At 47.7% G+C, this 26,546-nt stretch overlaps 1 protein-coding gene across 6 annotated transcripts in view; it reads left to right on the forward strand.

The window, feature by feature from the left end:
- EPS15L1 (epidermal growth factor receptor pathway substrate 15 like 1) overlaps window positions 1–26,546 on the forward strand; it is a 106,627-nt gene that overhangs the window by 12,567 nt on the left and 67,514 nt on the right. For all 6 annotated transcript variants that reach the window (XM_055542016.1, XM_055542026.1, XM_055542042.1 and 3 more), the window contains exons 2-7: window positions 13,981–14,022; window positions 14,223–14,312; window positions 14,787–14,834; window positions 16,632–16,727; window positions 17,431–17,493; window positions 24,672–24,797. In XM_055542016.1, coding sequence (XP_055397991.1) covers window positions 13,981–14,022; window positions 14,223–14,312; window positions 14,787–14,834; window positions 16,632–16,727; window positions 17,431–17,493; window positions 24,672–24,797 — 465 coding nt within the window. The remainder of the gene's footprint in view (window positions 1–13,980; window positions 14,023–14,222; window positions 14,313–14,786; window positions 14,835–16,631; window positions 16,728–17,430; window positions 17,494–24,671; window positions 24,798–26,546) is intronic.

Here is a 26,546-nt window from a genome sequence, read left to right on the forward strand (position 1 = left end):
AGGCCAGGGCTACGTTGGTCTTAAGCAGGAGTTTGGGGCTGGAAGCTGCTCCCTGCTCCCTCCAGGCAGCCTGGGCAAGGTCCCTTTCCTGTCTGATCCACCTGCTCCACCGTGTGGCCGCACTCAGCCCCGTACCCCTTCCCCTGTGCCTGGCAGTCCCCCTAGGACCCCACCCCCTGGGTGTATTCTTGCCAGTGGCGTCTCCTTTTGGCTCAGTCGGGGCCCGTCCTCCCCAGAGCTTCAGCGCGGGTGCTCAGCGTCTGGTGTCCCCTCTGGCAGACTCGGCCATGGTGGCTGCCGGCTCCTCTCCCTGCGGCCTGTGTCTGTGGGCCCCTGCGTCGCTCCCCATCCCGCCTTTTCCTCGCAGCACTTGTGCCCCGCTGGTTTCATTGTCATGTCTAATGTCTCCTCCAGAGCAGGAGCTCCAGGAGGCTGAGGGGGGACCCCTTATTCACTGTTGCACCCCCACTGAGGCCAGCGCCCAGAACTAGGCGGGCAGTCCGTGGGTACTGCGGAGTGGAGAAGGGGTTGCCACCTCGATGCCGTAGAGACCTCCAGAGAGACATGTTCGGGGTGGGCAGCCCCTGTTCCGTGAGTTGCTGCACCATGGGTGGCTGCGTTCGTGGGCGTCCTGGAGGACGGGCAGTGTCTCCCTAGCTTCCTCCATTCCCTGCCGTCACCGGCTCCCAGTAGCTGAGTGTATACCCGGCTCTCCTCCTCACAAGCGCATCTGCTCAGCTCGCCTTCAGGAAGATGGGATGATGTTCTGACCTCCCAATGAGGGGTGGGCAGACCTGTCATCTTGCTGTGCCTGTCTCGCTGAAACGGCACTGAGTGACCCCGAGTCCCTGCTGGGGGACTCGCTGCAGGGCCAGCCTTGCCCGTCCCCGACCTCCCCTCTGACTCTGCAGGCCCAGGACACGCCTCCTGTTGTCACATCTGAGGCTCCTGCGCTGGAGTCCTGGGCTCACTTCTCCTGCCTCTCTCCTTTCTTGAGCCTCAGAGCTCAAGATACGAACCTGTGCCCCTTGCATTGGCAGGTGGATTCTTTACCACTGAGCCACCAGGGAAGCCCAACATGTATGCGTTCAATAAGTGAATGAATGAATTCGTAAGTTCAAGAGCAGAAAACTGGCAAATCCAAGGGTGTGCCACTGTCTGTGAAGGACAGGAGGAGCTTGGTAGTTTGAGATGCAGTCATGAAGGGGGGCGCATTTTTGGGCATAAAGGAGCTGGTGTAGGAGAGTGAGGTGTGAGAGGATGGGACTTGACAGGCCAGTGTTTGTCGAGAGCTCACTGCATGTCAGCGGCCAGCGGCGGGAGGCCTTGTCCTCTTTTTCCAAATGAAGAAATCAAGGCGCAGAAAGGCTGCTCAGCCTCCCCATGAAAGGTTGTTGCTGAACAACACAAAGACGCCGGGATTCTTGGCCTCCGGAGGAGAAGAATTCAATCCGGGGCCAGAGATGAGGCTTGATCGCTCAGAACTTTTGTGTGATAAAGTTTTATTAAAGTATAAAGGAGAGAGAGAAAGCTTCTGACATAGGCATCAGAAGTGGGCAGAAAGAGGACCCCCTGCCAGTCTTCAGCTGGATGTTATATAGTCACTAGCAGTCTGTTAATGAGATAAAGGAATGTCTTAAAACTCAGAATGGCACCAGGCCCCTCACCCATAAGATGCATTTTGGGATAATCTTGGCACCAAAAGGTTCATCCCGGGCCATAAAATGATTAACTTGAATCTTGTAGAAGGGCATATCACCCCTAAATAGTATCGTTTACATAGATTAGGGCAACAATATCTGAGTGTAACATACTGGTTTGTTAAGTAGATTCTGAGCCATTAGGCAGGACCGACTTGAAGACAGAGTTTGGGGTAAATGCATAGCGCATGAACATAGGTTAAGACAAACATTTCCATAAGAAAAATGCATTGGTTTACTCAAGGTTTGAGAATAGTTAACTTCAGGTGAAACCAGGTGTCATTATGGCAACATAGTATTTTAAGAGAAACCTCCTTTTAAATTTGTATGGAGAAGGGAAAAATATCGCTAGTTTGTTTCCTCCTGCCGCTTAAGAGAGAGAAAAACGTCTGACACTTGCAGCGTATTTCCTCCGCTTGGAGACCCCCGGCCTTCCTGCCTGTTACTCTCACCCAGGGTGGCACGGCGTCCCAGTGGTGGGGTTGGCCTTGAGTCTACGTGCATGTGGTGGCACCCTTGACCTCTGTGTGGCTCTGCTTCCCCTGGTGATGGGAAGACCTGCCGAGAGGTTCGGGCAGAGGCTTTCCTGGGGAGTGTCGGGGCTCCGCGTAGGTCCTGCATCCCACGTGAGTCAGTGTGTTGGAGTCAGAAGGCAGCCTCCAGTGACTTCGTTCCTCTCTCCCTTCCGTTTCTGGTAGATGGGGCAGAGAGCTCTGGTCTCCCAGGAGCATGGAAGCTGTCACACCTTGATTCTGTGTTCCTGCAGATGGCTTCTCGCCCTGAACTCCCCCTGCCTGCCTTGTTCACCCTGAGGCTTTGCGGTGTGTCTGATCGTTCTGAACGCTCCTGCTCCATGGTTCTCCTTGTGTGTATGTGCTCAGTTGCTCATTCTTGTCCGACGTTTTGCAACCCCATGGACCGCAGCCCGCCAGGCTCTTTTGTTCATGGAATTGTCCAGGCAAGAATACTGGAGTGAGTTGTCATTTCCTTCTCCAGGGGATCTTCCTCACCCAGGGATCGAACCTGAATTTCCTGCATTGAGGCGGAGTCTTTACCTCTCTGCCACCTGGGGAGTCTCCTTGCAGGCGGGGACTATAAACGTAACTCCCCTGAGGTCTGCATGGGTCGCAGGGAGGCCCTACCTTCTGTGCCACGTGGCAGGCGTGCCCTTTGATGGTCCTTCATCGTGGCGTCATTTGGGTCTCCAGGGAGAATCATGTGTCTTCCTTCAGATCCCTCACCTTCCAAGTCTCCTTTTCCCTTTTCTGTCCTAAAAGCAGTGTGTGTTAACTGGAGAACTCAGAAAGCCAGGGGAGGCCCCCCGTTCACGGGGAAGGATCATTGCACACGTGTGTGTCAGTCCCGCCAGGTTCAGATCCTGTGCGCATGGCTGCTGTGTGCTCGCCAGCTGGGTCATCACCGGCCTTCTGCTCTGGGCCCTTTTCACTTAAGCAGGCTTCATAGATGTTCTGCCTGGGCCGTTTTTACTGTTGGATGGTATTCTGTCCCAGGGAGACACAGTGATTCATTTATCGGCTTAACCAGTTACTGACTGCTTTCAGGCCTTCGCTGTCGGCTGCAGTCCCTGCCCACAAGAAGGGCACATGGATCCAACCTTCTTGCCCTTCTGCCTTCCTGCATATCTGATCATCACTGAATCCCTGGGGTTGTGTGTTAAAGAAATTCTGGATTTTATTATTTGGCAAAAGCACGATCCTGCCAGTGGTGAAGCTGTTCTTCATTTATCACACTTGAACCTGAAGCAGCTTGTACCATGAAAATCCTTGCCAGAGCAGAAACACATCAAATGTTGGTCTTTAGTTATATGAAAATTTTAAACACACTAAAAGCCAAGGGAAGAATTTAATGAACTCCCGTGTACTCACCACCAGTTCACAACAGAGGCCAACATTTTGCAAATATCTTTACCCAAGTTTGTTTTCACCTTAGAAATCATATTTCGAGACTTCCCTGATGGTCCAATGGCTAAGACTCTGCATTCCCAATTCAGGGCACCTGGATTTGGTCTCATGTCAGGGAACTAAATCGCACATACTGCAACTAAGAAGTTTGCACGTGGCTTTGAAGGCCTCAGAGCAGCAAAAAAAAATATTAAAAAAAATCATATTTCAGTATGCACCTCTAGTAGTTGAGACTGTTTTCTTTTACATCCCTGCCATGCCCTACCACAACATAAAACAATTAATAAGAATTGCTTAGTATTATCTGATACCCAGTCCGTAATTCAGATTTCCCTAATTATCTAAAAATATCATCTTGCATTTGGTTGTGAAATCTCCTGAGTCTCTTTTTAAAATTTTTTAAGTTTGGTGACAGTCCACTCCAGCGTTCCTTCCTGGAGAATCCCCACGGACAGAGGAGCCTGGCGGGCTACAGTCTGTGGGGCTGCACAGAGTTGGACACGACTGAGTGACTGAGCACGCGAGCACAGGACAGCGTCCCGACCAGAAAGTCATGTGCTCCACAGTTGGATGCAGAACAGCTCCATCCCCACAGGGATCTCTCTGGTTGCCCTTTTACAGCCACACCCTCTTCCCTCCTACCCTGTCCCTTCCTTTACCCTCGGCAAGCACCAATCTGTTCCTTTCTGTAATTTTAGCACTTGATTATGTGCAGTGGACTCATACAGTATGGAGCCTTTAGAGACTGGCCTTTTTCATCAGTATAGCGCTCCAGGGGCTTCCCTGGGGGCTCAGTGGTAGAGAATCCACCTGCCAATGCGGGAGACGTGGGTTTGATCCCTGGGTCAGGAAGATCCCCTGGAGAAGGAGATGGCACCCCACTCCAGTGTTCTTGCCTGGGAATGGACAAAGGAGCCTGGTGGGCTGCAGTCCATGGGGTCGCAAAGAGTCGAACAGGACTGAGCAACTGAACAGCCACCACCGCAGTGGTGCTCTGGAGATCCTGCTGGGTTGTTGTGTCTGTCCTGAGTGGATTCCTTTTCATTGCCAGGTAGTATTCCACGGTGCTGTGGGACCATGGTCCATTAGAGCAAAAACCCACTGAAGGAGGTGTGGCGTGTTTTCAGTTTTGCGAGACTGTTAGTAGTAAAGCTGCACTCAGCTTTGAGTCCAGGATATTCTGTGAATTTAAATCTTCGTGTCTCTGAATGCCTAGGGTCGTTGCTGGTCTGTGACAGCTGCACGTCTAGGTTTTTTTAAGAAACTGCATGCCAGGCTGTTTTCCAGAGTCATTCACCTTTTTACATTCCCACCAGCAGTGTAGAAGTGACCTAGTTTCTCTGCATGCTCACCAGCGTCACTATTTGCTGTTTTAGCCGTTTTGATAGCTGTGTGGTGGCCTCATACTGTGGTTTTTCAAGAGAATTTTTTTTTTTTTTACTTGAAGTATGGTTGATTTGCAATATTGGGTTAGTTTCAGATACACAGAAAAGTGGTTCAGTTATAAATCTAACTTCTCAGATTCTTTTCCAGTCTAGGTTATTACAGTATATTGAATATGGCTCCCTGTCACTGCGGTTTTTAATTTGCACTTTGCCGCTGAAGGTGTACTGACCATCTTTTCATGTCCGTATTTGCCATCTGTACATCCTGTTAGTGAAATGTCCCTTCATGTCTTTGCTCATGTTCTCATTGAATTGGTTCCTTTTTGTGTTGTGTTTTGAGAGTTCTTTATGTATTCCTTCCTGGCTTCTGTGGTGACCCAGATGGTAAAGAATCTGCCTGCAATGTGCGGCACCCATGTTTGATCCCTCGGTCGGGAAGATCCCCTGGAGAAGGGCATGGCTACCCCCTCCAGTATTCTTGCCTGCAGAATTCCACGGACAGAGGAACGTGGCAGGCTACAGTCCACGGGGTCGCAAAGTCGGACACGACTGAGCGACTTACACTTTCACTTTTACTTTATGTATTCCAGGTACCAGTCCTTTGTTGGATATGTGATTTGCAAATAGTTACCCTTGAACAACACAGGTTTGAACTGTGCAGGTCCACTTATATGTGAATTTTTTCTTTTCTTTTTACTTTCTTGAGCAGGCCAACCCTGAAGGAGTGGCCTCTTTTTCTTTATTTTTTAAAAGTTTTTTTTTTTTTTTTAAGTAAATGTGTACTACAGTCAAGTACTACTTGATCCGAGTTTGGTTGACCCCACAGATGTGAAACAGAGGAGCTGTGTATAGAGGGCTGACTGTAAGTTACACTTGGATTTTCAACTGTGCAGAGGTTTATAACTGAACCACTTTTCTGTGTATCTGAAACTAACCCTAACCTCCACAGTCAGTGTTCAAGGGTCAGCAGTATTTCCTTCTAGTCTGTGGCTTGTCTTTGCATCCACTTATCAGAGTCTTTCATAGATCAAACATTTAAATTTAAATCGATAAACTGAGGTCCAGTTTATCGATTTCCTTTTTTTTTTTTTTTCTTTTTGAATCAGCATTTTGGTGGCAAGTCTGAACTCTCTCCCCAGCCCCCAGTCCTGAATATTTTCTCCTTTGTTGTTTTCTGAGTTTTCTGGCTTTACATTTAAGCTCGTGATCCCTTTGGAATTCTTTTTGTAGGAAGTGTGAGACTTCATGTCTCCAGGCTCATTTTCTTCCTCTGGAGGATGGCCAGTTGCTCCAGCACCATTTGTGGACCCGGGCCTCTTTCCTCCTGCCTGGCTTTGGCACCTTTGTCAGAAGTCAGTTGGGCGTATCTGCGTGGGTCTCTGCTGGGCTCGCGGATGTGTTCCACGGTTTGGTGTGTCTTTAGCACCATCAGCGCCACGCTGTCTGGATTACTGGAACTTTGTAGCAAGCCTTGGAATCCGGTGGAGAGTCCTCCCACTCTAGTCCTTTGCAACATTGTTCTAGCTATCTTAGTTCCTTTGCCTTTCTGTATAAATTTTAGAGTAATCACATCTGTATCAACGAAGATTTGGAATCACGTTAGACCTGCGTGTGGGGGCATGCGCGTGTACCACATGTTGCTCTGGCCTCAGAAAACCCCTCCACCCACTGAATTTTCCCACTGGCAGGGCCCGGGTCGTGTTTGCACCTTTGCCAGCCTGATAGCAAATACTGGCATTTCCTTCCGTTTTGCAGTATCTAAACTGAACATCTCCCCTAACTTTGCTGCATCCCTTCTTTCAGAATTGCCTTTTTCTTATCCTTGGCTAGTTTTTTAAAATTGGGATATCTCTTTCCTCAAGATTTATGAAGGCTCTTTCTCCTGTCTCAGTTCTTCCTGCAGTGTTCACCTTAGCTCTGGCTTAGAGGCCTCGGATCCAGCAGTTGGAAGGAGCTGTCAGTTTCAGGGAGGTTCAGGATGCCCCAGTGTTTGCTGAAGCTCTGTGAGAGCTACTGAGTTATATCCTGGTTTCCTTGCCTGCAGAGTGTGGGCTGGTCTGCCTAGCTGTACACACAGCCAGGGGGATGGTTGTGCACACCGCCGGGGTGATGGTTGTGGGCACTGCCAGGGGGATGGTTGTGCGCACCACTGGGGTGATGGTTGTGGGCACTGCCAGGGGGATGGTTGTGCGCACCGCCGGGGTGATGGTTGTGCACACCGCTGGGGGAACTTAAGAGGAAGGCGAAATGCAGGGATTATCAAGTGAGCACTTCTCTAGCCCTGTTTTGGTCTCCGCATCTGGTTTTCCAAGTAGGAACTCACACAGGGATGTCTTCTGGTGGTATGCGCCTAACTTCCTACAGAACTTGGCAATAGCTTTGAAAAATACGGCCATTACGGAGTCTCAGTGTTCCTGAGGAAATGGCAGGCTGCCCTGGTTTTCAAGTCAGTTCTTGTGCTGAAGTCAAGTGTTGCACTTTGACCACGTCCGTCAACTGCAGCCTACCATGACACAGTCACGTGTTTGCGTCTTCTCGGGCGAGCGTGCACAGGAGGCTGTGCAGGCCTGTGTCCAGCTCTGCCACGCCCTGGCTGCTTTTGCAGAGTGGGTTTCTGTCCCAGGGCCTGGGTCTCCTCTGGCTCCATCACTCCTGGGCTGTGGGACCCGGGCAAGGTAACTTCGGTCCCTTCACCCGTATATGGGGGCAAACAGTAGTATCTGCCCTGTAGCATTGTTGGAAACAATTAAATGAGATACTGGATAGAAAGCAGTGAGCATTCAGTAAGTGTGATGGACTATTTATCAGATCAAGGATTATAAATACTTTTTTCTAAAAGTTTAAAAATGAAAATGGGTTTACGTAACAAATGTTTTGAAGCAAGCAAGGCAAGCGATCATGATTTTGTTTTGCAGAAGAGCTCCTGCCCTGTATGAAAGCAGGAATCGGAGCTGATGGACTCAGTCCTGAGAGGATTAGGAAGCCCAGTCCTCAGGGCTTCCCCTCCAAAGCAGTACTGCCGTGTTCCTCATCTGAAGCTGCTTTTCCCCAGGTGTTAAAATTACACACACTTGCATGAACTGTGGAGTTTTAAAGGCCTCCCAGCAGAAGGATGTGAACTTGTTCCCTGCTGTGTTCCCCTGCCTGTCTCCCCATTTGTGCAGTGCCTCTTGGGCTTCCCCTGTGGCTCAGCTGGTAAAGAATCCACCTGCAATGCGGGAGACCTGGGTTTGATCCCAGGAGATCGAAGATCCCCTGGAGAAGGGAAAGTCTACCCACTCCAGTATTCTGGCCTGGAGAATTCCGTAGACTGTATAGTCCATGGTTGCAAAGAGTCAGACACGACTGAGTGACTTTCACTTCTGGGCTGGAGGATAGAGTGAAGAGGCCCTGGGAACTTTTCTTAGTATTTTAGGAGACCAGCTGAAAGATCAGATTCACAGGTTGGTTTATTTGGGTGTGCCAAGTCTTAGTTGTGGTATGTGGGATCTAGTTCCCTGACCAGGGTTTGAACCCGGGACCCCTGCATTGGGTGCACAGAGTCTTCGCCACTGGACCAACAGGAAAGTCCCCAAAGTGAAAGTTATACTGAATGTCAGTGAATAATTCAGAGTCAAAGATGGCCTCTTAGCATCCTGGGCTGGTGGAGGAGAATGCCGTGCTGCACAGACTCTGTCTGACTTCTGTTCCTGAAGCCATCTCTGAGCTGTCCGCAGCCTCTGAACACTGAAGGCCTTGTCCCCTGGCCTGTTCCCTTTCTACCTTTGCTCTGGCCTCACTCGGGGTTGGGCAGAGGTGGGCGGCTCTGGCGCCCACTCCCAGCACTCAGGGGCTCTGTCCTGCAGCGTGGCCCCCCGCAGCGAGCTGTTGGTGTCCCCGGTGTCTGCCTGGCGTCCAGGGGCTCGAGGCTTCCAGCGTTTGTCGTCAGTTCTGTTGCAGTCATGTATCGGGCAGCTGGCAGGCATGACTCCACTGTTCCTGGGGGGAAGTTGTGTGGTAAGAGGAAGTGCCAGTTAGATCTGCCGATGTTTCCCCTTTCCCGCCCCCTTCTGCTTATGTAGTGGCTGACGTGTGTGTAATTAAATCAGAGCCTCTTAACTGCCGTCATTGTCCCAGGTTACCCAGACTGATCCCTGTGTTTAGTGAGGAATGAGTGAGGCATACTCTGTGGTTTTCCATTAGTTGTAGGTCATTTGGGATCGACCTCTGAGTACAGATAGGCTATGAGAGGAGTCCTTAGCACTGACAGTCCAGGCTTTGGGGCCTGGGGCTTCAGGGCCTTTTCTGGACTATTTGGGGTCTTGTTTCTCCTGATTGTGGATCTGATTCGGAAGCATTTGGGAAGTTTGAGACAGTTATTGACCCTCGGTGCTCCAAATACCATAACTCTGTTTTTCATTGGAATCACAGTAGCTTAGAAACCTCTCTGCTGCCTACCATGAGATCTTAAAAAAAATACCACTGGAAATTCATTTCAGAGCCGTGCCTCTCCGATTGCTGGCAGCAAGGGGACCTTTGTCCAGGTTGAGGGGGGTGCTCCCTGTGGTCTTGCATTCTGCTCCCATGAGCCACGAGCACATGATGTACTATTGGGACCCAGCACCACCACCTTTACAGAGAGGTCACAAACAGCCGGCCTGACTCTGCTTCCTCACTTGCCTTGTTCCTCCAGGGTGATGTGTTTGGAGAGCATGTAGACCTTTAATTAGTTAATTAGTTTAAATTGAGATTGCAGTTGACCTATATAACATTATGTTAGTCTCACCTGTACAATGTGATGATTTGTTATTTGTTATTTATTTATTTGTTATTCATGTTGTGAAATGATCACAATACTTAACACCATCACCACACATAGTTATAAAGTTTCTTTTCTTGTGATGAGAACTTTTAAGATGTCCTCTTAGTAACTTTCAGTATACAATACAATATTATTAACTAACTTATTTTATCCTGAGAAGTTTGTACCTTTCGACTACCTTTACCCATTTTGCCCACCACCCCGCCCCCTTCCCACCTCTGGCAACCACCCTTCTGTTCTCTGTATCTGTGGGTTTGGCTTTTTGTTTTTCAGATCCACATACAAGTGAAATTGTCTTTCCCTGTTTAACTTATTTCACTTAGCATAATGCCCTCAGGGTTCATTCACGTTGTCACAAATGGCAAGACCTCCTTCTTTAAGGACTGAGTAGTGTTCCTCTGAATGTGTGTGTACACACCACGCCTTCTTTATCCATTCATCCATCAGCGAGTAAATTTTTAGTTTGCTCCCAGGTCTTGGCTGTTGTAAACAATGCCGCTGTGGCCATGGAGGTGTTTGTTTGTTTGTTCTCCTTTGAGTTAGTGTTTTCATTTCCTTTGGATAAGCACCCAGCAGTGAAATTGCTGGATCGCATGGTAGTTCTGTTTTTAATTTTCTGAGAACTCTCCGTATTGTCTTTGATAGCAGCCGTAGCCACTTAGACCCCACCAACAGTGTTCAAGGGTTCCCTTTTCTCCACACCCTCACCAATACTTGTTACTTTTTAATCTTTTTGATGCTAGCCTTTCTACCCAGTGTGAGGTGGGATACTGTAGTTTTTGATTTGCCTTTCCCTTATGATTAGTGATGTTGCGTGTCTTTTCACATGCCTATTGGTCATCTGTAATATTTTCTTTGGAAAAGTGTCTGTTCAGATCCTCTGCCTATTTCTTCATAGGCATATGAAGACTTCAAGTCATAGTGGGTTGTTGGGTTTTTTTGCTGTTGAATTCTATATTTCATATGGAATTTTAAATTCTGGCAATCAAACAGGGTGTGATGGTGGTCACTACTGTCTAAGTCATTAGAAGCTAAGGGGGGCAGCCTCCCCCAGAATGGTATCTGCAGGGGCCCAGGGCGGGAGGAAGCTGCCAGCCCGGGAGTTGCTGTAGCTGCTGTACACTTAGCTTTTTTTCCGGCTGTGCCACACTGCTTGCTGAATCTGAATTCCCTGACCAGAGCTTGACCCTGGGCCCACGGCAATGAGAGCACCAAGTCCTAACCGCTGGGCTGTCCGGGAAGCCCCCTTAGCTCTTCGTTTCTTCCCGTGGTGTCATCTTTTCTTTCTCAAGCATCGGTCTTTACCCTCCTTTCTTGCCCTTTTTTTTTTTTTTTTATAAGATACCTTTATCACATAGCAGTATATTTAAAAAATATTTATGTATTCATTTTGGCTGCAGCAGGTCTTAGGTGCAGCTTGAGGGAAGTCTAGTTACATGTGGGAATGGTGCCCTGACCAGGGACTGAACTGTGGGCTTCTACATCGGGAAAGTGGGGTCTTGGCCACTGGAGCACTGGGGAAGTCCCGTTTCTGGCTTGTCCACATTGCGCTGCCCCTCTCCGTCTGCCTTCCCAGGACTCCCCTCCTTTCTTTCGTTCTGACTCTCCTCCGCCTCCGTTCAGGCCTCTGTGCTCCTTTTCTTCTATTTCCATCCTCTGCTGCTGCTCTTCTTGTACTTTCACTTCTTCCTGTGTTTGCAGGTGTTGCTGTCCCCCGGAGAAGCTGACCGTAACCTGGGCATTATTTTTAAACTGAAGTGACTTTTTACCACACAGTAGTATGCGAGCCTTGGGCTGGTTCAAGTCAGTGATTGTAGCTGAAACAAACCCCCCTCCCCCATTTTATTCATTATGAAAAATTGCACAACAGTGTTTGAAGACTTTTAAAATGAGCACTGTCATCCGGGACTCATTTTTCCTGGCGTTCTTCTCTTTAGCTGTTTATACACCTGTTCTTCATACGATTAAGCATAATGTTGTCTTCTTCGCTTTTCTCAGCTCCCTAAGTCAACAGCACCTTTGCAGTGTCCCGCTTTTTTCCTTTCACGAAATAAAAGACCAACACGTGTAAGAGCCTTTACAGCCAGCACCTTCAGTTCAGTTCAGTTCAGTCACTCAGTCGTATCCGACTATTTGTGACCCCATGAATCACAGCACGCCAGGCCTCCCTGTCCATCACCAACTCCCAGAGTTCACTCAGACTCACATCTATTGAGTTGATGATGCCATCCAGCCATCTCATCCTCTGTCGTCCCCTTTTCCTCATGCCCCCAGTCCCTCCCAGCATCAGAGTCTTTTCCAATGAGTCAACTCTTTGTATGAGGTGGCCAAAGTACTGGAGTTTCAGCTTTAGCATCATTCCTTTCAAAGAACACCCAGGGCTGATCTCCTTTAGAATGGACTGGTTGGATCTCCTTGAGAAACCTGTATGCAGGTCAGGAAGCAACAGTTGGAACTGGACATGGAACAACAGACTGGTTCCAAATAGGAAAAGGAGTACATCAAGGCTGTATACTGTCACCCTGCTTATTTACCTTATATGCAGAGTACATCATGAGAAACCCTGGGCTGGAGGAAGCACAAGCTGGAATCAAGATTGCCGGGAGAAATATCAATAACCTCAGATATGCAGATGACACCACCCTTATGGCAGAAAGTGAAAAATCACTAAAAAGCCTCTTAATGAAAGTGAAAGAGGAGAGTGAAAAAGTTGGCTTAAAGCTCAACATTCATTAAAAGAAGATCGTGGCATCTGGTCCCATCACTTCATGGGAAATAGATGGGGAAACAGTGGAAAGAGTGTCAGACTTCAATTTTTTGGGCTCCAAGATCACTGCAGATGGTGACTGCAGCCAGCACCTTCAGTTCAGTTCAGTTCAGTCGCTCAGTCGTGTCCGACTCTTTGTGACCCCATGAATCACAGCACGCCAGGCCTCCCTGTCCATCACCAACTTCTGGAGTTCACTCAGACTCAGGTCCATCAAGTCAGTGATGCCATCCAGCCATCTCATCCTCTGTCCCCTTCTCCTCCTGCCCCCAATCCTTCCCAGCATCAGAGTCTTTTCCAATGAGTCAACTCTTCGCATGAGGTGGCCAAAGTACTGGAGTTTCAGCTTTAGCATCATTCCTTCCAAAGAAATCCCAGGGCTGATCTCCTTCAGAATGGACTGGTTGGATCTCCTTTCAGTCCAAGGGACTTTTAAGAGTCTCCTTAGAGGTGCTGAATTCCTGCCCCTGCTGGCACACTCCCGCAGATCTTCTCGTCACTGGGGGGGTGACTCGCTGAGGTTGGAAAGAGACCACAGACACTGGTGGATGTGTGAGGTTTGGCCTCCACCAAGCTGAATCCAGGCATGTCTCAATTAGCCTCTTGACTGTAGATCAGGTGGTTATCTTCTCTGAACAACAGCATCTTAGGAAATCTGATGGCCGGAATGTGGAGTGTCTTCCGTGCCAGGCTGAGGACTTTGAACTTCCTGCTTGTCCTAGTGGGAGCTGTCACTGGCCACGTCTTTCCTGGTGCCTGGGGCTGGTCAGTGCCTTTTTGCCCAGTCCTTCGGGTGGGTGGCTGGAGGAAGGCCAGATGGGTGGGGATAAGCCTTGGAGCAGGGAAACCAGTCTGAAGCTGGTGTGACTGGTGATTCATGGTGACTTGCGGAGACTCCTATTCCGGCTCTGGAGCCAGAGAACAGTCTCAAAGGATAATGGTGTCTGTTCCCCGTGAGCTCCCGGATGCACCGAAATCCCATCGGTCAGTGAGTGAATCGAAACCAACTCCTTCCTGAACAACCGCCTGGTTTGTGTTGGAGTCAGGACTTATTTGAGAGCATTAACATTTCCTTTTTCTAAACTGAGGAAGTGTGAGATGTCTGTCTGAGAATAAACTGCAGTCTGTGTTTTTTGTTGTTAAGTTGCTCAGTCGTGTCTGACTCCTTGCAACCCCATGGACTGGAGCCTGAGAGGCTCCTCTGTCCATGAGATTTCCCAGGTAAGAACACTGGAGTGGGTTGCCATTTCCTCCTCCAGGGAATCTGTGTAGAGAGGACATTTAAAGTGCCTACATTTTGATTTTAATATTTAGGTATTTTGGTGATGACAGATTTAGGGATGACACTTTTTTAAAGAGAGGCTTTGTGTCCACATTTGACCAATGTCTGTGGTTTTGTTTACAGATTCCCGCTGGAAATCCATTATATGAGTCTTACTACAAGCAGGTAAGTTTTCACTAGTGTCTTTCTGGATTGAGCTTGGAGAGGGAGTAACTTGGAAACCCCCAGCTGTGAATTGCAACCCAGAGAGGCCTTCCCTCCCTTTCTGTTTCCCAGCTGTCAGCTAGCAGCCAGTGTCATGGGTGTTGCTTTACCTGCTGCTCGGCTGCCAAAGCCTTATCTCAAGTGTTGCTCCCCAATTCCAGGTAGACCCAGCATACACAGGGCGAGTTGGGGCGAGTGAAGCTGCACTTTTTCTAAAGAAGTCTGGGCTCTCAGACATTATCCTTGGGAAGGTAGGTGATGAACCATAGCGATTTCTCTTCTGCGACCACCCTCAGGGCTCCCCTGGCAGGTGAACACTGGCCTGTGCAGACCCCTCTTCGTGGGGTCTGTACTCCTCTCGGGAAGCAGGCTGGCCACTGCGAACCTCTAGGGGCTGTAACGGGTGGATGCAAATGCTTTAATGGTTGCTGCCCCCCTTTGCTTGGGTAGCAGCAGACAAGGGGCCTGAGCCCTCTTGGGGTCTTAGCTATGGACTTATAGTTGGCCTTGGAGCCTGGTACCCTTGGGAGTTCTCTGGACTGTGCTGCTGCCTGCTGTGTGCCTCGCTGGGGAGAGGGAGGGGTCCAGGCCGTTCACCTCGTCTGAGTCTGGCTGCTGGGACCTATACATAAGGCTCACATGTATAGGTGAGTGGCGACGATGGCTCCTGTTTGCTGAGGAAATGATCGGCGGTCACACTCATGAGCCCTTTTGTGTTTCCACAGATATGGGACTTGGCCGACCCAGAAGGTAAAGGGTACTTGGACAAACAGGTACATACACGTACACACCGGGGCAGTGGAGGGGCTGGGCCAGAGCCCCCAGGCCGGGTCGCCTCTGCACTTGCTCCCTTGTTGTTGCCACTGACGAGTGTCACCAGGCCTAAGTGGGGCCGTCAGGCTGTTACAGCGGCAAGGGTTCATTTCAAAATAAAGGCCTCTTGAACTCTTGGAGCCGTGTTTCCTGGTTAGCGTAATCTTCTTAATATTTTGTGTGGTTACAAGTGATTCAGATGTTTTCCAAATGTTCTTTCAGGGAAGTTGCAGAAAATGGTTGAGATTGTTCTCGTGTGTCCTTCCCCTGCTCTCCCGAAGCACGGTGCTCAGGTCCGCATGACGCCAGACCGGAGGCCTAACCCAGAGCTGACCATGTTCACAGGCACTTGGGTGTGGTTTTGGTCTCTGGTGTATAGAATTCTGTGTAATGGTATCACTCGCATAGATTCAAGTAACCACCGCCACTGTCAGGATTAGAACATTCTCACTGCCCCCGAAGAATCCTCCTCATGCTGCCCTCTGGGCGTCACACCCTGAACCCTGGCAACCACTGGTTCCTTCTATGATGTAATCCCGTCATTTTGAGAGTATTCCGTAAGTGGAATGTTACAGTACTTTAGACTTTTTGTGTATTGGCAGTTGGATTCTTCACCACTGTGCCACCTGGGAAGCTAGTACTTATGATTTTTAACTGGCCATGTTTTAATTTAGTTCAGTCTTTCCCCAAACTCTATTCCAAGGGGTGTGGATCACTGTCCGTGATCGACCTGTGGAGTAAGCGCCATCCGCTGCTCCTGCCTTGCTTGAGATTCATAGCGCGCTTGTGTGTGAAGGGTTCAGAGGACCTTTGTGGGAATGAACCCTGTTTTATTTCTCTTTTTAAAAATTTTTTGGCTGCAGCACATGGCATGTGGGATCTTAGTTCCCTGACCAGTGACCAGACCCCTGCCCCCTGCGTTGGGAGTGTGGAGTCTTAACCACTGGACCACCAAGGAAGCCCCAAGAACCCTGTTATCTTTGCTGAATGCAGATCTTCTAACTTTACCGATGTCCCCGTTTCTCTACATGCTGCACAGACATTCTGTAGACATCAGCCTGAGAAAGGCTGCTCTAGTGCTCACATTTCTATGAAGAAGATTTTAAAACAATAATTGTGTTTATAGCTTTAAAGAGAATCCATGTTCTTAGGCCTGTTGATCAATTTAGAAAAACTAGGTGATCCTGCACAAGTCCCCTAAGCCTGTGGCATGGCCAGTCTTCGCTTCGGAGGAGGGTGAGGAGGAGGCAAGGCCCCTAGTTCAGGTCCTTTGTCCCTGTGTGGGAGATGAAGTCCACATCTGGCCACTGAGGAGCGGGGGGTGAGTGGAGGATACTCTGTTCAGCGAGGCCAGGGGGATCCACCGAATCATGAGTGTCAAGTCCCAAACAGCTGCGTCTATTCCAAACCATTTCTAAAAAGTCAGTGCATATTTGAACCACCCTTTAGACTTAAAACTGGACACGCCAGCATTTCCTAAATGTTGAGGGCTCATTGTTTCTGAAAATATACCTGTTTGAAATTTTATAGCGTTCAGAAAGCAATGGGCTAAGTCTGTTTTAGCACATTCATTTAAAAAGTGCTCCCAGGGTGAGGCCGGTTCTGCTGGAGTCTATAAGACACTTGAGCATGTGTGGGCTCCCCTGCTGAAGTGAAATGAAACCCCTTGTCCCCCAAACCCCCTGACTGCAGACAGCTCCTCCACCACCGTGGCCAGCTGGGTGGGGTTCACGCGTCCCCCTCTCTTGGATTTGCAGGGTTTCTATGTTGCACTGAGACTAGTGGCCTGTGCACAGAGCGGCCACGAAGTCACCTTGAGCAATCTGAATTTGAACATGCCACCGCCTAAATTTGTAAGTGTCAGAAACCTCCATGCTTCTCTAATTGATCTGTTCGTCTCTCTCTCTCTCCATGTTTTTTCTCTCTCTTTTTAATTTTTTTTTAATTGCGGGGAGATTCACATAATCTAAAATTGATTTTAAAAGTGAACCATTGGGTGCTGTTTAGTGCATTCACAGCATTGTGCAGCCATCACCTCTGTCTGTTCTAGAACATTGTCATAGTCCCCCAAAGAAAACCGTGTACCCATGAAGTAATCATGCTCGATTCTGCCCGCCCCCCCACCCTGCCCCCAGCCCTTGGCAGCCACTAGTCTGCTTTCTATCTCTGTGCATTTTATAGACTCACGCATCTTGTTTCTTTCAGTCAGCATGATGTTTTCAAGGTTCATCCACTTTGTAGCACGTGTCAGTACTTCATGCCTTTTCATGACCGAGTAAGATTGCATTCTGTGGTTTGCCTCATTTTGTTGATCCATTTGTCTGTTGGTGGACATAATAATTCACGTACAAGGAATTGTTTGCACACCTGTTTTCAGTTCTTTGGGGTCTGTACCTAGGAGGAGAATTGCTGAGTGATGTGGTAATTCTGTGTTTAACTTTCTGAGATCTTTCTCCCTTTTGAAAGCACTGTGAAATGGATATCCTTACAGTGAACACATGCTCCTGTAGTAGAATTCGGTGCCAGCTACAGTGGAGTCTTTCTCTTTCTCCTCAGCATGACAGCAGCAGCCCTCTCATGGTCACGGCGCCTTCTGCAGAGGCCCACTGGGCTGTGAGGGTAAGTGCCCGGCCAGGCCCCTGCAGCTGTCTTTCACTTGCATTTGTTTTAGTCACTTATGACGTTCAGCATGTTTCATAGGATGATTGTATCCACTTTGTTTCAGAGTGACTGTGCCACAGAATTTGGATGAAATACTTTTCCAAATTAGAGTCTTTTGCAAAAAACCATCACCTTTTCCTGTAATTGGGTGTTGTTGCCTACTAAGGCAGGCAGATGTTGCATTCTGAAAATTTCACAGTGGATACCTTGTGTTTCTAGCTCATGATCTGTGATTTTGCTGCCCGGGTAGGTTAATCAGGATAGAAGGAGAAATTGTGCGAACTCTGAAGCTTGAAGACTTCCAAAATGTCTTCATAGCTTTCTCCCTTATTTCCAGCCAGTTTATGCTATGATACAGTTCTTTTCTCTCTGTTGCTGTCGTTTCTTTTTGAAAAACTTCTCTCACCACTTATAGTGTTCTTTTAAAGACAGGACGTTAAGGCCACAGAGCTGTCTTACTGCTTCTAGAAAGAAAAGAAATGAGTGATGTGTCTCTTAATAAGTGCAGAATTACTCCTGAAGGCAATTTGTGTATGACTCAGATGGTCTCCCAGTGAGATTCCTCCCAGCTCACTGTTGTTACGTTGCCTCAGTTTTATTTGGCTTAAATACCAGCATTAATAGCAGTCCTGCTATCGAATAGACACCTCTCTTCAGTTGAAGTGAGGCGGATGAACCCAGAACCTGTTATACAGAGTGAAGTAAGTCAGAAAGAGGAAAACAGATGTCATGTATTAATGCATATGTATGGAATCTAGAAAAATGGTACTGATGAACCTATTTGCAGGGCAGGGGTAGAGACTCAGAAGTGCAGAACAGGCTTGTGGACAGAGCGAAGGAAAGAGAGGGTGGGATTAGCTGGGAGAGTGGCCTTGACTGTGTGCACTGCCGTGTGTGAGACAGCCAGCCAGTGGCAAACTGCGTATGACACAGGAAGCTCGGTGCTCTGTGATGGCCCAGAGGGTTGGGAGGGGCTGGGGTGGGGGAAGCTTAAGAGGGAGGGGGTATATGTATACTTACGGCTGATTCATGTTGTACAGCAGAAACCAATGCCACATTGTAAAGCGATTATCCTCCAATTAAAAGTAAATTAAAAAAAAAAATAGACACCTCCCAGCCCAGGTGGTTTTGTCCTTTTTTATAGGGTTGGACCCTTGGAAGGGTTCAAGGAGGGAACCCCGGGGAGAGGTCTGTGCAGGGACAGGGCGGGGAGGCCTCAGCTGACCCGGGGCAAGGAGTTGCCTTTGTGATAAATCAGGCACTTTGCCAACTGAGATCATAGTTCGGAAGGATTTCTTTCTGTGTAGTCCAGTTGCATGGCATCTACTTTGAAAAGCATCTGCTTCATTGTGAAAGATGGTTCTAAAGGGCTCTTATTACTCCTCAGACCATTTCAGCCCCTTTCCAGCAGGGGCTGTGTTGAGTCCTCAAGAGAAGAGCTGGTGGCTGAGGAGCCTGTGAGGCCTTGAAGAGGGGAGTTGGGGAAGGAATGGTGCTGTGATGGGCAGAGAGCTTCGGGTCCCTTCAGGGATCAGTGACCATTGTTAGCCATCTTTTCTGTTGTGAAAGTCCCTAGGCTTCCTGAAGCCAGAGTCGGCAAGTCTGACAGATCCATGGAGAATTCCACACTCCAGGCAGATGGAGGGAGGTGGGCTTCTCAGTGCTGACAGCAAGGCGCGCGCTCAGTGTCTGCCTGTGTTCTGATTTCAGTTTCTTTCTTTTGAATTGCGGTAAAATATATGTCGCACATTCACTGTCTTGCATGCATGCGTGCTCAGTTGTGTCCGACTCTCTGCGACCCCATGGACTGTAGCCTGCCAGGCTCATCTGTCCACGGGACTATCCTGTCAGGAATACTGGAGTGGGCTGCCATTTCCTCCTCCAGGGGATCGTCCCGACCCAGGGATGGAGCCCGAGCCTCCTGTGCCTCCTGCACTGGCGGGTGGATCCTTTCACTGAGTTACCTGGGAAGTCCCGGTTCACTATCGTAACTGTTTTTTAAAATTGAAATATAGTTGATGTACAGCATTCTGTTAGTTTCAGTTTCAGAGTTATGCTACTTTTCATAGCGATTTGACATTTGCATGTGTTGATGATCACCATGGTAAGCCTAGTAAGCATCTGTCTGCACCTAAAGTCCCTACAGTGTTACCATATTCCTTGTGCTGTGCATTGCATCCCCGGGCTTATTTGTTTTGTACCTTCCAGTGTGTACCCTTTAATTCCTTTCAGCTGTTTGCCCAGCCTTCTACCCCCTCCCCTCTGGGAACCACCTGTTTCTTCTTTGTATCGAAGAGTGTTTTCATTCTGTTTTGTTTCTTAGATTCCACATGTAAGTGAGGTCATCTGGTTTTTCTTTTTTTCTGTCTTCTTTCATCTAGCATGAAACCCTCTAGATCCATCCATGTTGTCATGACTGGCAAGATTTCTTTTTTTTTAATGAGTAATAATTCATTGTGTACACACACCACATCTTTTAAAAAATACATTTTCTTTAGTTTTGGCTGTCTGAGGCTTTTCTCTCGTTGCAGTGAGTGGAGGCTCACTGTCTGGCTGCGGTGTGCGGGCCTCTCCCGGTGGTGGCTTTTCTCGCGCGGAGTGCGAGCTCTGGGGCACGCGGGCCTTAGTCGTGGCCGCCTGTGGACTCGGTAGTTGTGGCTCCTGCGCTCGAGAGTACAGGCACGGCAGTTGTGGCATGTGGGCTTGGTTGCTCTGCAGCATGTGGGATCTTCCTGGATCAGGGATCAAACCCGTGTCTCCTGCATTGACAAGCAGAGTCTTTACCACTGAGCCCCCAGGCCCAGTGGTAAAGAATAGGGGTAAAAAATGTCCCCCACCACACTTTCTTTTCAGTCTTCTATTGATTGACACTTGGGTTGCTTCCGTATCTTGGCTCTTGTAAATAATACTTTAGTGGACATAGGGATCACGTCTTTTCCAATTAGGGTTTTTATTTTCTTTGGAAAAATACCCAGAAGTGGAATTGCTGGATTGTATGACTCTTCTAATTTGTTGAGGCGCTTCCATGCTGTTTCCGGTCATGGCCGGACCGTTTTATGATCCTGCCAACAGGGCACAAGGTTGTTTCTACACTCGCACTGACGTTTGTTGTTTGTTGTCTTTTTGTCGGTAGCCATTCTGACCGGTGTGAGGTGATACCTCGTTGTGGCTTTGATTTGCATTTCCCTGGTGATGACATTGAGCATCTTTTCATGTGTCTGCTGGCCATCTGTAATACTTCTTTGGAAACATGTCTGTTCAGATCCTCTGCCTGTTGGTTAATCCGGTTGTTTGGTTTTTGATACTGAGTTGAATGAGTTCTCTGTATATTTTTAGATATTAACCCCTTACGAGGTAAACCATTTCCACATCTCTTCTTCCATTCATAGGCTACCTTTCATCTCTGATTTTATTGATTTTAGTCTTCTCCCTTTTTTCTTGGTGATTCTGGATAATGATTTGTCAATTTTGTTTATCTTCTCAAAGAAACAGCTTTTAGTTTTGTTAATCTTTGCTATTGTTTCCTCCATTTCTTTTTCATTTATTTCTGCTCTGATCTTTATGATTTATTTCCTTCTACGAGCTTTGGGTTTTTTTTGTTCTTTTCCCAGTTGCTTTAGGTATAAGGTAGCGTTGTGCATTTGATGTTTTCCTGCTCCTTGAGGTAGAATTGCATTGCGCTAAACTTCCTGTAGAGCTGCTTTTGCAGCATCCCATAGGTTTTGAGTCATCATGTTTTCATTGTCACTTTTTTTTTTTAGGTATTTTTAAAATTTCCTCCTTGACATCTTCAGTAACCTGTTGGTTATTTAGAAGCATATTTAATCTCCACATATTTGTGTTTTTTTACATTTTTCCCCCCTAGATATCCCTAATTGATATGTAGTCTCATAGTGTTGTAGTCAGAAAAGATGCTTAATACAACTTCAGTTTTCTTAAATTTACCAAGGCTTGACTTGTGACCTGAGATGTGATCTATCTTGGAGAATGTTCCATGTGGCATTTGAGAAGAAAGGGTATTCTTCTCCGTTTGGGTAAATGTCCTGAAGATATCAATTAGGTCTATTTAAAGCTTGTGTTTTCTTATTAATTTTCTCTGTGGATAATCTGTCCATTGGTGTAAGTGGGGGTGTAAAAGTCACCCACTGTTATGGTGTTACTGTTGATTTCCCTTTTTATGTCTGTTAGTGTTTGCCTTATGTATTTGGCTTCCCTGGTGGCTCAGTGGTAGAGAATCCGCCTGCAGTGCAGGAGACGTAGGTTTGATCCCTGGGTCGGAAGGATCCCCTGGAGAAGAAAATGGCAAGCCACTCCAGTATTCTTGCCTAGAGAATTCCATGGACTGAGAATCCTGGTGGGCTACAGTCCATAGGGTCACAAAGAGCTGGACGTGACTGAAGCGACTGAGCACACTCCTATGCTGGTTGCATCAATGTTTACAATTGTTGGGTCTTCTTTTTGGATCGATCCCATAATCATTATGTAGTGTCCTTATCTCTTGTAATATTGTTTATTTTAGGGTCTGTTTTGTCTGGTAATGAGAATTACTGCTCTGGCTTTCTTTTGATTTCCATTTGCATGGAAAATCTTTTCCCATCCTCTCATTTTCAGTCTATACGTGTCTCTAGGTCTGAAGTGGGTCTCTTGTAGACAGCATATACATGGGTCTTGTTTTTGTATCCATTCAGCCAGTTGGTGTCTTTGGTTGGAGTGTTTAATCAGTTTACATTTTAAGTAATTATTGATATATGTGTTCCTATTCGCATTTTATTGTTTTGGGTTTGTTTTTGTAGGTCTTTTCCTTCTCTTGTGTTTCCTGCTTATAGAAGTCCCTTTAGCATTTGTTGTAAAGCTAATTTGGTGCTCCTGAATTCCTTTGCTTCTGCTTGCTATTAAAGCTTTTGCTCTGTCTGTCAATTTTGAATGAGATCCTTGCTGGGTAGAGTAATCTCGGTTGTAGATTTTTCCCTTTCATTACTTAAAGTGTATCCTGCCACTCCCTTCTGGCCTGCAGAGTTTCTCCTTAAAGATCAGCTGTTAAGCATATGGGGTTTCCCAAAGCAGCAAGTATATTACCTGCTGCTTTTCATACTTTTCTTTTGTGTCTAACTTCTGTTAGTTTGATTAATAAAAGTCTCAGTGTGTTTCTCCTTGGGTTTATCCTGTATGGGACTCTGTGTTTCTTGGATTTGATGGACTTTCCTATTCCTTTCCTATGTTGGGGAAGTTTTCAACTATAATCTTTCCAAAATTTTTCTCTTACACTTTCTTCTTCTCTTCTTCTTCTAGGACCTCTATAATTTGAATATTGGTGCATTTGATATTGTTTCAGAGGTCTCTGAGACCGTCCTCAGTTTTTTTTCATTGTTTTTTTCTTTATTCTGCTCTTTAGTAGTCATTTCCACCGTTATGAGGTGGAATTTCCACCATTCCACCTCACTTATCCATTCTTCTGCCTCAGTTATTCTGCTATTGATTCCTTCTGGAGTATTTTTCATTTCAGTAATTGTGTTGTTCGTCACTGTTTATTTTTTCTTTATTTCTTTTGCTGCTGCTGCTGCTAAGTCGCTTCAGTCGTGTCCGACTCTGGGTCCTTGTTAAGTGTGTTGAATGATTCTTGTGTTTTCCCCATTCTGTTTTTGAGATTTTGGACCATCTTTGCTAACATTACTCTGAATTCTTTTTCAGGTAGTTTACCTATTTCCTCTTCCTTGGTCTTGTGAGTTTTACCTCATCCCTTCATTTGCACAGTGCTTCTCATCTTTTCATTTTGTCTAGCTTACTGTGTTTGAGGTCTCCTCTCCTGTGGTTAGAGGGTCACAGTTCCTCTCAGTTTTGGTCTCTGCGCTCGGCGAGTGAGGTTGGTCCAGTGGCCTCTGTAGGCTTCATGTCAGGAGGGGCTTGTGCTTGTGTTCTGGTGGGAGGAGGTGACAGGGCTGTGTGAGGTGGTGTGTTTTGGGGTATCTGGGGGAAGCCTGTCTGCTGATGACTGGGTTTGTGTTCTCACCTGGCTCCTTATTTGGGTGCGGTATCCTGCTCTGGGCGCTCCCGGCAGTTGGGAGGTGCTGGGTCTTGAGTCTGTGTTCCTTTCCGGTGGTCAGGGACTCCTGCCTGTACTCAGCTGTTCTCTGCAAGATCTTCTGCATCTGAAGATGTACTCCTGATGCATCTGTGGAGAGAGATGTACTCCACTTCCACCTGCTCCTCTGCCGTCTTGTCTCTCTGCCTTCTCGTTTTGTTGATGGTTTTCTGTGCTGTGCAGAAGCTTTTAATTAGGTTCCATTTCTTTCTTTTTGTTTTTGCTTTTGTTTGCTTTAGGAGACAGATCTAAAGAAATATCACCACAATTTATATCAAAGAGTGTTGTGCCTATGTTTTCTTCTAGGGGTTTTCTGGTCTTACACTTAGGTCTTTAATTCACTTTGAGCATATTTTTGTATGTGGTGTAAGACAACGTTCTGGTTTCTTTCTTTCACATGTAGCTGCCCGGTTTCCCTGGCACCACTTACTGAACGGACTGTCGTTTCTGCAGTGTATGTTTTTGCCTCATTTGTCTTAGATTAATTGAGCATAAGTGTATGGCTTTATTTCCAGGCTTTCCGTTGTGTTCCTTTGATCTTTGTGTCTGTTTTTGAACCAGTAGGATACTGTTTTGATTGCTGTAGCTATGCAGTATAGTCTGAGGTTAGGGAGCTTGATATTTCCAGCTCTGCCTTTTTTCTCAAGACTATTTTGGCTATTTGAAGTCTTTTGCATTTCCATACAAATTTTAAAATTACTTGTTCTCATTCTATGAAAAATGCCATTGGTATTTTGATGGGGATTGAATCTCTGGATTACCTTGGGCTGTTTTTGTTGTTGTTTAGTCACTAAGTGATGTCCGACTCTTGTGACTCCATGAACCATTAGTCTGCCAGGCTCCTCTCTCCCCTGTTGACCTTTGCCACCATATCCGTAGTTGCTCGAGGACTGTGTCCTTCTGCCTAGACTTTACTTTGGAAGTGCAGGAAGACTGTCCTGTGCTCTTAGGTGAGCCCAATGCTGGATCCTTGCCCACTTTCAGTCAGCTTCAAGGTCAGGGCTCATTTTGGACACTCATACTTTTCCCCTCACTCAGGCTGTTTCTTTCCAACTAGGTAGAAGAAAAGGCAAAATTTGATGGAATTTTTGAAAGCCTCTTACCTGTCAGTGGTTTGCTGTCTGGAGACAAAGTCAAGCCAGTCCTCATGAACTCCAAGCTGCCTCTTGATGTCCTGGGCAGGGTAAGTGGTTCTTTCATACAGGGCACTACTGCTGAATCTGGTTGGTATGCCACCCTGCCACCTCCCCCGACACTTCAAGGCCTTACGGCACAGCCGTGCACCATCAGTTTTCCCAGGAGCTGCTGTGGATGGAGTAGTCACTGCATTTGGGCTGGCTCGGGGCCTCACAGGGCGCAGCTCACAGAGGCTTCCCAGCATGCATGGGGCGGCAACTCAAAGGTGCTCTCGCTGCCCAGGACTGAGGACAGGCCAAGCTGGACTTGAAGCCAGACCTCTAGGAGAGGAGTGTGGTTATATATGTTTGTATTTCCTTTCTATTTTTCATTTTTTTTTCCTCCCTGTGAACCTAAGGTAAAGGTACTTTCAATTCTGCTGCAAGTTTAGATAAAATTTTATGCATTCTCCACCTCCCCCCCTTTATTTTAAAGCGTCAGTTTTGTTCCTATTAAACACAAGTATTTAAAATTTTATTTTTTGGCTGCACTGCACGGCATGCGGTATCTTTATCCCCCAACCAGGGATCAAGCCTATGCCCCTGCAGTGGAAGCACTGAATCTTAGCCAGTGGATCACCAGGGAAGTCCCTACAAATTTTTTAGATCCAGCTCTCTAAACCTGACTGTTTTCTTTCTGAGATTTGGTTATGGCCGCTCACGTCTGCCCTGTGCACAGAGCCCAGCTCTGCAGTGGCTGTCTCCATGCTGCTCTGGGTCAAGAGGGATGGATGTCGTCCTCTGGATGGAGCTGCTGAGGTGACAGAGGCAGACCTAGAGCAGGAGGACAGAGCAAGGCCCCCGCTGCCCTAGGCCACAGCTGTGGGTCAGGCTCGTGCCATTTGGGAGAACCGTGGGCAAGGGGCAGATTCCTGCACGCGTGGAGTCACCTAGTAACGTCCCTGTCTGACTCGCACATTTGCAGATTCTGACCCCTTTTTGTAGCACCCAGGTAGGACTTTGTTTGGAAATGAGGCCACTAAGAAAAGGGATCTCACAGATCCCTTTGTCTTCTTGGTCATGGTGTGGTGTAGACGGAGACCTGTTGGGGGAACCCACAGCGATCACCAGTGGTCTTTATCGGGCAGGACGGGGTGATCTGTTCCTGCACAGGGTGTGCCTTTATTTGGCAGTTCTTCAGAGTACCCGACAGCGGGCTGCGACAGTGTCGTAAAGCCAAGTCGTGCACAGGCAGGGAGACCGACAGAAGTGGGTGTGCCTTATCAGAAGGGGAGCTGCCGCTTGGAGGGTGGGCTCTGCAGACCTTCTACCCTGGCACCAGGTTTTCTCCACAGGGCTCACTTCTCTGCTCTTCTCTCATTCTCTCCCTCCTTCCAAACACCAACCCACACATGCACCCGTTTACCCGTGTTACGCACGCCCCCACGGCCACGCACCCGCCCATCCGTGCACGCGTGCCCCCACGGCCACGCACCCATCCATCTGCGCATGCGTGCGGCGGTGCACTCAGGCGTCCGTCCACGCATCTCTGCACGCTCATTCATCTGTGCACCCCTGCACCCACACATTGGGTATCCATTTAGTCATCTGGAACCTTTTTTTGGAGTCTGCTCTGCGCCAGCCTTGTGCTGAGCACTGGGAAGAGGGGGATAGAATTATTAATAGATACAGTCCTGAAGGTCAAATAAGTAAGTAATAGTTAAGATCCCAGTATTTATGTATTGAGGGCTTAGTATGTGCCAGACTCTGTTCTAGGGCTTTGCAGGAATGAAGTCACTGAGTAACTTGCAACTACT

Source organism: Bubalus kerabau, chromosome 1 (assembly GCF_029407905.1).
Source record: "Bubalus kerabau isolate K-KA32 ecotype Philippines breed swamp buffalo chromosome 1, PCC_UOA_SB_1v2, whole genome shotgun sequence".
NCBI classification, from domain to species: domain Eukaryota; kingdom Metazoa; phylum Chordata; class Mammalia; order Artiodactyla; family Bovidae; genus Bubalus; species Bubalus kerabau.